This window comes from Delphinapterus leucas, chromosome 2 (assembly GCF_059928025.1).
Source record: "Delphinapterus leucas isolate spDelLeu-1000000601 "Yukka" chromosome 2, BTC_Dleu_Yukka2, whole genome shotgun sequence".
NCBI lineage: Eukaryota > Metazoa > Chordata > Mammalia > Artiodactyla > Monodontidae > Delphinapterus > Delphinapterus leucas.
The window spans coordinates 126,595,126-126,606,278 of NC_143130.1; the positions used below are offsets into that span (position 1 = coordinate 126,595,126).

An 11,153-nucleotide genomic window follows, 5' to 3' on the forward strand; every position below is an offset into this window, starting at 1 on the left:
TTTATAATATTGTGCACCAACTATATCTCAATTAAAAATAAAAGAATTTTTTAAAAAAATGAATAAACAAAACAAAAACAGAGTTACAGATGCAAAGAACAAACAGGTGGTTGCCAGAGGGGAGGGTATTGGGGGAATGAGAGAAATAGGTGAGGGAGATTAACAGGTACAAACTTCCAGGTATAAAATAAATGAGTCACAGGTATGAAATGCACAGTGTGGGGTATATAGTCAATAATTATGTTATATCTTTGTATGGTGACAGACGGTAACTAGACTTACCGTGATGATCATTTTATAACGTATAGAAATATTGAATCACTATGTTGTATACCAAGAACTAACATAGTCTTGTAAGTCAGTTATATTTTCAAAGCCGCCCAACCAAACACACAAACTGATTAGAAACAGAGATCAGATTTCTGGTTACCAGAGGCTGAATGTGGGGTAAGGGGGAACTAGATAAAGATGGTCAAAACTAAAAACTTCCAGTTATATTATAAGTACCAGGGACATGAAGTACAACATGATATAATTAACATCACTGTATATTATTTCCGGAAGTTGTTAAGAAAATAAATCCTGAGCTCTCATCACACGGAAAAAATTTTTTTGTTTTTTAAAATGTTATCTTTATGAGGTGATGGACGTTCACTAAACTTATTGTGGTAATCATTTCATGATGTATGTAAGTCAGATCATCATGCTATACACTTTAAACTTATACAGTGCTGTATGTCAATTATATCTCAATAAAATTGGAAGGAAACAAAGATAAATAGGAATATGCCCTCAAGGCCATCTCAGTGTATTTTTCTTTATGATTACACACCTTTATAGTTATCTTCATTGAAATGAAGATTTTTACAAAGGAAATGTGTCCCTATCCAGACAGTGAAATATAAAATGTTCAAGAAGATTGGAGTGGGGCTTCCCTGGTAGCGCAGTGGTTGAGAGTCAGCCTGCCGACGCAGGGGACATGGGTTCGTGCCCCAGGTCAGGTAAGATCCCACATGCCATGGAGCAGCTAGGCCCGTGAGCCATGGCCGCTGAGCCTGCGCATCCGGAGCCTGTGCTCCGCAACGGGAGAGGCCACAACAGTGAGAGGCCCGCGTACCGCAAAAAAAAAAAAAAGAAGAAGAAGATTGGAGTGAAAACAGGAAAAAAATGCTTTCTGCAGAAGGAATCAAATGGAAAGAGAATAAGAAATACGATGAATCATAATAAAGAGAAAGAAAACACTCCATGACTTTAGACGTGTGACTGAAACTCAAGGAATTTAAAGTAGATGAGACAACTGTAGAAAAGAATAAGTCTTTTCCACTACAAGCTACACGTAGAGAGAAAAACAAAATGGCTGAAGAGAATATTTTACCCTTGTCAACAAGGTTTAGTGTAGAAAGTATATTTTAGTTATTTCAATTATAAACTTACTTCAATTCAAAATAGACATTTTAGGGCTTCCCTGGTGGCGCAGTGGTTGAGAGTCCGCCTGCCGATGCAGGGGACACGGGTTTGTGTCCCGGTCCGGGAAGATCCCACATGCCGTGGAGCAGCTGGGCCCGTGAGCCATGGCCGCTGAGCCTGCACGTCCGAAGCCTGTGCTCCACAACGGGAGAGGCCACAGCAGTGAGAGGCCTGCGTACCGCAAAAACAAACAAACAAACAAAAACATATTTTATACACTTTAGATTTGAATAAAAATAGCACAGTAATTTTAAATCACTAGTTGTTATTGCTCATTTTCCAAACTGCAGTCCACACGCTGGGATTTCCTTTCACTTCCCTCTTCACAAAGCTACCTGCAAGCACCTACCCTTTTCTAAAGTATGTACTTCCCAGAGCTGCCTGTCTTGATTGCTAGCTTAGTTAAGACCTGACTACAGCTGAGGAGGAGGCCCCTATTCCAGTTCTATATGGATGACACCCTTTATTTTAATCGAAACCTCTTCATTCTTGGTATCAGATGAATCTTCAGGAACTGTATCCCATTCTAAAGGCTCTTCAGATTTTGGCTTATCTTCCAAAACCCCTGATCCTAATTTTACCACCAGGATGTCTGCTGCCTGGGGAGACTGATAAACCCTAGACACATTCTCTACCAGAGCTTCATCTGCAGGTGTTTGCTCAGATGGTGGAAGCAGAACTTCAGCAGAGGTTTCTTTTACAGAGATTTGTGTAATAAAGGACTCTTCAGCTAGTGAAGACTGTTTGTCAACAGAGAACATTTCCGAAGTAGTTTCTTCAGTTGATGGAAGCTGAAATTCAGCAGGGGCCTCCTCTGCAGAAGCCTCCTCTGCTGGTAGAGGTTGAAGTTCAGCTGCAGCCTCTTCTGCAAGGGTCCTCTCAGCTGGTGGAGACTGAACTTTGGTGGAGGCCTCTTCTGCAGGGGTGTCCTCAGCTGGCAGAGACTGAACTTCTTCTGGGACCTCTTCTGCAGAGGTCTCCTCAGTGGGTGGAGACTGAATGTTGGCAGAGGACTTCTCTGCAGGGGCCTCCTCAGCTGGTAGAGACTGAAGCTCAGCAGGGACCACCTCAGCTGGAGGAGACTCAATTTCAGCTGGGGCCTCTTCTTCAGGGGACTCCACAGCTGGTGAAATTTGAAGTTTTGGGACCTTTTGTGTAGGAGCGTCTTCAGCTGCTGAAGGCTGAACTTCAGCAGGAGGCTCTTTTAAAAGAGTCTCTTCAGCTGAGGTGGGCTCTACTTTAGCAGGAGCCTCATCTCCAGGAGCCTCTTCTGTTGGGGAAGGCTGTACTTCAACAGGAGCCTCTTCAGCTGCTGGAGGCTGAACTTCAGCAGAACCTCTTCTGCAGTAATCTCCTCAGCTAGTGGAAGTTGCACTTCAGCAGAGCTCTCTTCTGCAGTGGGAGGCTGTACTTCAGCTGGAACATCTTTCCCATCTTCTAAAAGTACTGGAGCATCATTTTTGGTTGGTGGAATAGATAAAACTCTGTTAATACTTTGCTGCCTAATTTCTTCGTTGTTACTTGTTGTGGGTTGAAATTCAGGATGTTCAGCAACAAAATTCTTCCCTGAGGACTTTGTTTCTGTGCACCTTCCTTTGACTTTGAAAACAGATTACTTGGCCAGCCAATAACCACTATTTCTGATTCACTAAAGTTTGTCTGCTCTTCCTTGTCTACTTTTTCTTTTGTTTTTTTCTTTTTTATTATGTGCTGTGAAGCTTGATTTTTTTTTAACTTATCTATTTATTTATTTATTTTTGGCTGAGTTGGGTGGGTTTTTTTGTTGCTGTGAGCGGGATTTCTCTAGTTGCGGCGAGTGGGGGCTACTCTTCATTGTGGTGTGTGGGCCTCTCATTGCGGTGGCTTCTCCGTTGCTGATCATGGGCTCTAGGTGTGCGGGCCTCAGTAGTTGTGGCACGTGGGTTCAGTAGTTGTGTCTCACGGGCTCTAGAGCACAGGCTCAGTAGTTGTGGCCTATGGGCTTAGCTGCTCCACGGCATGTGGGATCTTCCCGGACCAGGGCTTGAACCCATGTCCCCTGCATTGGCAGGCGGATTCCCAACCACTGAGCCACCAGGGAAGCCCTACTTTTTCTTTTTAAGGAATGTTCATCATTGTCCAGTCTCCAGTACAACTGGTCTGCTGGGATCTGTCTGTTTTGAGTTGAACTGAGTGTCTGTCTGCTTGGTGGAATTTCTACTTCCTGAACACTCTCTGGAAATTCAGGGGCTGCTTCTCCAATAGCTGGCTTTTCTTCAGATACCACTGTTTCACAAACTGACTTGATTTCTTCTTTCTCTTCTGCAGCAGTTTCTGTCTGCAGAGATTTATCAGTCATATCATGTACATGCTTTCTCTTTGTCCAAGTTTGCTGAAGTTGAGAAGATACTCTATGACATTCATAGTTGAATTTGCTTCCAGGAATATTACCAATACTAAGGGTACCTTTGGGGCCAGATGATTGTGGTATAGGCAAATGTTTCTTTTTCTCTGTCACTTCAGTCTGCTGGGATTTATCTACCATTGGTAGATAAATGGTATCTACCAATGGTAGATAAATGCTGGGTCATCTTCTCTTTCAAATTTCTTGCCTCCCTGCTGAGATAGGGTGATCAGATTCATCACTTTCTTCCATTTCTAAGACTGGTAGAATTCAAACTTATCAATCTTCAAGTAATTAATCATCAAGAATGACAAATTTACCAGATAGTTAAGCCTTTGCCTTCCTCATTAAGTGTTGTTCTGTTGAACTACCTCAGAAAAAAGTAATTCATAAATTATTGCATTCTGTACTACACTCTTGTTGGATCCCACCTCACTTAGTAAGCATCTTTCCTGTTTAGTCTCTGGTATGACTAAATATAACTTCTAGAAGTTTCCCTACAGGTCTATGACATCACTGCCAATTGTCTCTACAAGGTTCCATCAATGGTATACCCAGAACTTTTTAACCCGGTAAACACTCATGGATGCTGGCCACAAGTGAGAGATCTACAGTTTGAAACAGCAAGTTGAAAAAAGTGTTTGTCTAGCAGAGGAATTTGAAGTAAACTCCAGTAATGCTGCTTTCTTGTAGTTGGAGTTGATGCTTTTGAACTTTCAATTCTGTCTATTTCATCCTACTGTCAAAGACCGTTATAATGCTGAATTCAGAATTCTGCAGCCTATTTTCAATTGTTGGAGTAAACAACTGGTAACGTATGTGTGGCAGTGTTCTATCAATATATGTTTATATAATTTGATGGAAAGTTAACATTGTTTGAAAAACTTGAGTTCTGAGGTCCGTACCCATGTAAGTTCCTTTCTTATGTCCTTAGTATTCAGTAACCACAAGAGCCTACTATCAATGTGTGTATATATATGGCATGTTTGCCTTCTCAAACAACTTGAGATATTTTAATTTTCAACTTTTTCAGAAAATCGTTCCACCCAAGTTTGTCAAATAAAAGAATATTGAGTGTAAAGATATGTCAAGTGAAATAAAATGCAATTTTTGATGCAGTCACTATATACTCTGCTGAATAACCACATGGGAATGAATTCCCCAGTGAAGATGAAAACTTTTAATTGAAGCTTTGAAAAACAGGAATCCCAGTTAAGCAGACTGCAAATGGAATTATAATAGATTTAAAATATTAAAAAAAAAGTTTAACATACATCACATAAAAATTTTACTAGAAAGATGGAGATTGGTCAAAAGATGTGCAAAAACATATTCCTTTAGTCTAAGGACAGTTAAAGAGAAAAATAGCCTTTAAAAGACATAGTCACAAGAGACAATATAATAAACATACCTAAACAATTATTATGGCTTCATTAACCTAGGAATATTTTTAAATTTCTTTATGCTTTATTGTCCCCATGAAATATAAAAGCATCATTGAATAATTCCCTTTGTCTGACATGCATTAGTCATAATTGTAGTTAGGTAATCTTAGCCAAATAAATAAGAACTTTACACATTCTTTGACCCAGTCCCTAAAGCATCCTCTATCTCTATTCAGGGATAGGTGAATATTTGTTGGGTGTAATTGGAGGAATGTGATTAGAAACCATACTGCTTGTCCTACATCTCCACTTGCTCTGCTTTCATTTTTATCTATTCTGCTCCATTATGTTTTATCTTTCTAAGATTTAATAAAGTGAAGTAAAACAATAGTCATTTTACAAAAGTATTGGCATAAGTTTTCATCAGACCTGCTGTAGTTTGAAACCTAGGTTGTTTATCAACCACTTTGTGGTCTGGTGTTCGTCTCAATTGTATCTGTCAAACACTGCATGTGTATTCTGCAATCAAGTTTATGCCGTTATGTGGTATCTTCAAAGTCTATTATGTGGTATCTTCAAAGTCTATTTTGGGCCAACTCATAAGAAGAAATAAATGTTAAACCAACATTGCCTTAATTGGGTTAATATAACATTTCATGTACTGGATTAATGTTGCTGCATTAACTTAAATAAGATTTTGCCAACTTTTCCATAGACATAAACTCATTTTCCAATTCTTGCTATTTTTGTTTTCCCCTCCAAGAAATAAGAACTTGATCTTTCTTAATTACACACCAAACTATCAAAGTAAATAGCCTATTTCTACTAGCTTATTCATAGAGGCAAATTAGCATTCCTAAATAATCAATCAATTAAAAATTTACTTGATATCCCAAATAGAATTATGAGGGACTTCATAAAGCAATTTCTCATCATATATTTTAAGATCCAGAAATGCTCCTTTTGTCCCACTAATCTAACCAACAATTACATTATTCAATCTGTCTGATCAATTTTGGGTTAGGTGTTTTAACCTTTGTTTAGGAAATCTCACATGATTCAGCTCTCTCCCCTTTACTTGGTTCACATCTGTTGTGAGATCAATTGTATATCCCCAAAAGATATGTTGAAGTCCTAACCTGCAGTACCTCTGAATGTAACCTTATTTGGAAACAGGGTCTTTGTAAATGTAATCAGGGTAAGATGATATCCTAAAAAGAGGAAACTTTGGACACAAAAAGACACATAGAGAAGATGGCCATATGAAGATGGAGTCTGAGATTACAGTTATGCTGCCACAAAGCAAGGAACACCTAGGATTACCAGAAGCTGAAAGAGGCAAGAAGGATCCTCCTTTAGAGGCTTTGGAGGGAGTATAACCCTGCTAATGCCTTGATCTGGGGGCTTTAAGCCTCTAGAACTAGAATACATTTCTGTTGTTTTAACCTAGTTTTTGGTACTTTCATATGGCAGCCTGAGGAAAACAATACAACATTTCAGAGCCCCATGTTTTTTACTCCCACCTGACATGCTGTAGTTCTGACTCTCTCAATCTCTAGGACTAGTTTCTTTATTTCTGACTCAGGTTTGGCATTTAGTTTTATACAATGTTTGACCTATTTCTACAATCATAAAACCAGAGGGATTTGCTGAAAGGCCTCTCTCTGATAACTTGCTTTCAATTTTACCAAAAACAAATTTGCTGACTGGTACTTAATTTCATTTATAATTATAATGACTTTGAAAACTATGATTTAGATAGCAGAGATATTTCAAATCAATGTAGACTAAATATCTAAACTGTGACCTATATTGCTTTGTTCTAAACTGACTAGATAAAATAAGATGAAATCTGAAAAATGTCCATTGACTATGACAACTACAAGGTCATTGGTAATTTGAGTAAGAGCAATTTCAGTGGAAGGGTGGGAAATAGAAGGGATAAAACACTAAAATTTCTGTGAATTATAAAGTTTAAAAATTAAATTGCAGTAAAAGAAAAAGAAAAAATAAGTGTAAAATATCACAAAGAGCTATACTTAATACATTAAAAGATTTTAGAAAATCAATATAAAAATAACACAATAGAAAAAATTTTAAGAACATGGATAGAAAACGTATAGAGGAAAAATAACTGACCAATAAATATATAAAAGAGATCCACTTTACTTCTAAAATTAAAATAATATCAATATAAAATTAGCAAAGATTATTTTAAAGGTAATCTCCCCTCCCTTAAAAAAAATGAGAGTATTATTAAATGGATGGTCTCCTACATTACTGACGGGAGATTAAATTGATACAATCTTTATTCTGGAGAATTTGAAAGTAAATATCAAAAGTTCCTGAAACATGCATACCATGTGCCAACAATTCTGCTTCCAAGAAATTTAATTTTTGGAAATATTTATTCCCTCAAGAAATATTTACTGAACACCTATCTATTCCAGGGACAATTCCTACATGTTAGGGAAACAACAGAATACAAAAAGACATTGTATCCTGTCTTTATGACTCTCACAGTCTAGTGGGAGAAACTAAATAAATAAGTAAAATATTTGTGAAAATAATTTTCATTAGTTAAGAGGGAATATACTTTACCTAGAATAATAGGACCAGAAGGGGTTTATAGTAGATAGCACCTAATTGAGAAAGTATCCAAAGGAGTACCAGTAGGAAGAAATGCCATGTTCTAGGAACTATAAGAAATCTGCTGTGGCAAGAAGAAAGGCAAAGCAAACAAAGGAAATCATTTAAGAGATGTGCTTGAAGAAACAGATAACAGCCTGATGGTGCACTGATTTAGAGACTCTATGGTATTGTTATTTTGGACATAACCATTGTAAATACTTATGAACCTAATATCAGAGCACCTAAATATAAAAAGCAAATATTAAGAGATTTGAAGTGATGAGTAGACAGCAATACAATAATAGTAGGGAACTTGATTATATCACTTTCATTAATGGGTATATAATCCAGATAGAAAATTAATAAGAAAACATTGGAGTTGAATTACACTTTTGAACAGATGGACCTAACAGACATATATAAACATTCCTTCCAACAGCAGCAAAATAAACATTCTCCTCAAGCATACTTGGAACATTCTCCAAGAGAGATCATATGTTATCTAACAAAACTAGTCTTTAAAAATTTATGAAAATTGAAATGATATCTAGCATCTTTCTAACCACAATGGTATGAAATTAGAAATCAAGTAAAGAAGATAACAGCAAAATTCACAAATATATGGAAATTAAATATCATATTACTGAACAACCTATGGGTCAAAGAAGAAATCAAAAGGGAGATTAAGAATATCTTGAGACAAATAAAAATGGAAATACAACATACCAAAATTATGGGATGCAACAAAAGAAGTTACAAGGGGGAAATATATAGCAATAAACACCTACATCAAAAAAGGAAGATCTCAAACAACCTAACTTTACACCTCAACAACTAGTAAAAGAATAATAAATACGAAGATAGCAGAAGAAAGAAAATAAGAAAGATCAGAGCAGAAATAAAGACTAGAAAGACAATACAAAAAATTAATGAAATTAGGATGATTTTTTTTAAAGATAAACAAAAGTGACAAACTTCTAGTTAGGCTGATAAAAAAGAGGAGATTCAAATAAAATCTGAAATAAAAGAGGAGAGATTACAACTTATACATAGATATACTAAGGATCATAAGAGACTACTATAAATAATTTTACACCAACAAATTGGATAACTTAGAAGAAATGACTAGATTAGTAGAAAAATAAAACCTACCAGGACTGAATCATGAAGAAATAGAAAATCTGAACAGACAAGGAGATTGAATCAGTAATTAAAAACCTCCAAACAGAGAAAAGCACAGAACTAGCTGGCTTCACTGGTGAATTCTATCAAACATTTAAAGGGGAATTAATATCAATTCTCTCAAAGTCTTCCAAAAAATTTAAGACAGGAAAACAATTCCAAGTTTATTTTTATGAGGCCAGTATAACCCTATCACCAAAGCTTGTCAAGGCCCCTATAGGAAATGAAAATTACAGGCCAATATCCCTGATGAACATATAAGCAAAAATTCTTAACAAAATATTAGCAAACTGAATTCAACAGCATGTGTAAAGGATAACACACCATGATCAAATGGCATTCATCTATGGAATGCAAGGATGGTTCAACACACGCAAATCAAGAAATGTGATACAGCACACTAACAAAATGAAGGATAAAGATGCAGAAAAGCATTTAAAAACAACAAAAAAAAACTTTAACAAAACATATTTCCATGATAAAAGCACTCAACAAATTAGGTATAGATGAAAAATACCTCAACATTATAAAGGCCATATATGAAGCTAATAATATACTCAACAGTAAAAAGCTAAAGTTGTTGTTCTAATATCAGGAAAAAGACAAGGATGCTCACTCTCCACTTCTATTCAACATAGTACTGGAAGTACTAGCCAAAGCAATTAAACAAGAAAAAGAAATAAACAGCATTCAAATTGGAAAAGAGGAAATAAAACTGTCTCTGTTTGCAGATGACATATTTTATATATAAAACCCTAAAGATTCCACCAAAAAAACCTTGTTAAAACTAATTTAAAAATTCAGGAAAGTTTCAGAATGAAGAAAAATCAACATACAAAAATCAGTTGCATTCTTATACAGTAACTATTAGAAAGTGAAATTAAGAAGATAATCCCTTTTTATAATTGCATCAACAATAATATACTTAGGAATAAATTTAACTGAAGAGGTGAAAGATCTGTACACTGAAAACTATAAGGAGTTGATGAAAGAAACTTAAGAAGACACAAATAAATGGAAAGATATTCCATGTTCACAGACTAGAAGAATTAATATTGTTAAAATGTTTATACCATGCAAGGCCATCTATAGCTTCAATGTAATCCTTATAAAAATTCCAAAGGCATTTTTCATGGAAATATAAAAAACAATGCTAAAATTCATTTGGAACCACAAAAGACCCAAAATAGCCAAAGCACTCTTAAGAAAGAACAGAGGTGGAGGTGTCAAACTTCATGATTTCAATCTATACTAAAAAGCCATAGTAATCAAACATGGTGGGATTGACATAAAAAAAGATAAATAGATCAATGGAGCAGAATAGAGAGCCCAGAAATAAGCCTAAAGATATATGACCAGTTAATTTTTGACAAGGCACCAGGAATACACAGTGGGGAAAGGGTAGTCTCTTTAATAAGTGGTGTTGGAAAAAAACTAAATATTCACATGCAAAAAAAAAAAAATTGGACCCCTATATTCCAAAATTACACTCACAAAAATTAACTTAAGATAGATTAAAGATGAACATAAGACCTGAGACCATGAAACTCCTAGAAGAAAACATGGAGATCAAGATCCTTGACATTGGTTTAGCAATGATTTTTTTGGATTTGATACCAAAAGCAAAAGAAAAAATGCAAAAATAAACAGGTGGAGCCACATCAAATTAAAAAGCTTCTACACAACAAAAGAAGCCATCAGTAAAATGAAAAGGTGACCTATGGAATGGAAAAAAATGTATGCAAACAGTTTATTGAATCAGGGATTAATATTAAAATTATGTAAAGAACTCATACAACTTAGTAGCAAAAATCCAAAAAGCAAACAAACAAAAAATAACCCAATTAAACAAGAGCAAAGGACTTTAATAACATTTTTCCAGACAGGACATACAAATGGTCAACAGGTAAGCAGTATCTTTTTGGATCCGTCTCCTAGAGAAATGGAAATGAAAACAAAAATAAACAAATGGGGCCTAATTAAACTTAAAAGCTTTTGCACAGCAAAGGAAACCATAAACAAAGTGAAGAGACAACTTACAGAATGGGAGAAAATATTTGCAAATGATAAGACCAACAAGGGATTAATCTCCAAAATATACAAAC

The 11,153-nt window shown here is 35.8% G+C and overlaps 1 protein-coding gene across 1 annotated transcript; it reads right to left on the reverse strand.

Annotated features, from left to right (window-relative positions):
• Positions 1-1,270: 1,270 nt before the first annotated feature.
• Positions 1,271-6,028, reverse strand: FSCB (fibrous sheath CABYR binding protein). The gene is given in 5 exon segments (XM_089907648.1): positions 1,271-2,800; positions 2,803-3,045; positions 3,048-3,135; positions 3,556-3,648; positions 3,650-6,028. Coding segments are annotated over 5 exon segments (1,776 nt in total). The 5' UTR covers positions 4,103-6,028; the 3' UTR covers positions 1,271-1,901.
• Positions 6,029-11,153: the final 5,125 nt, after the last annotated feature.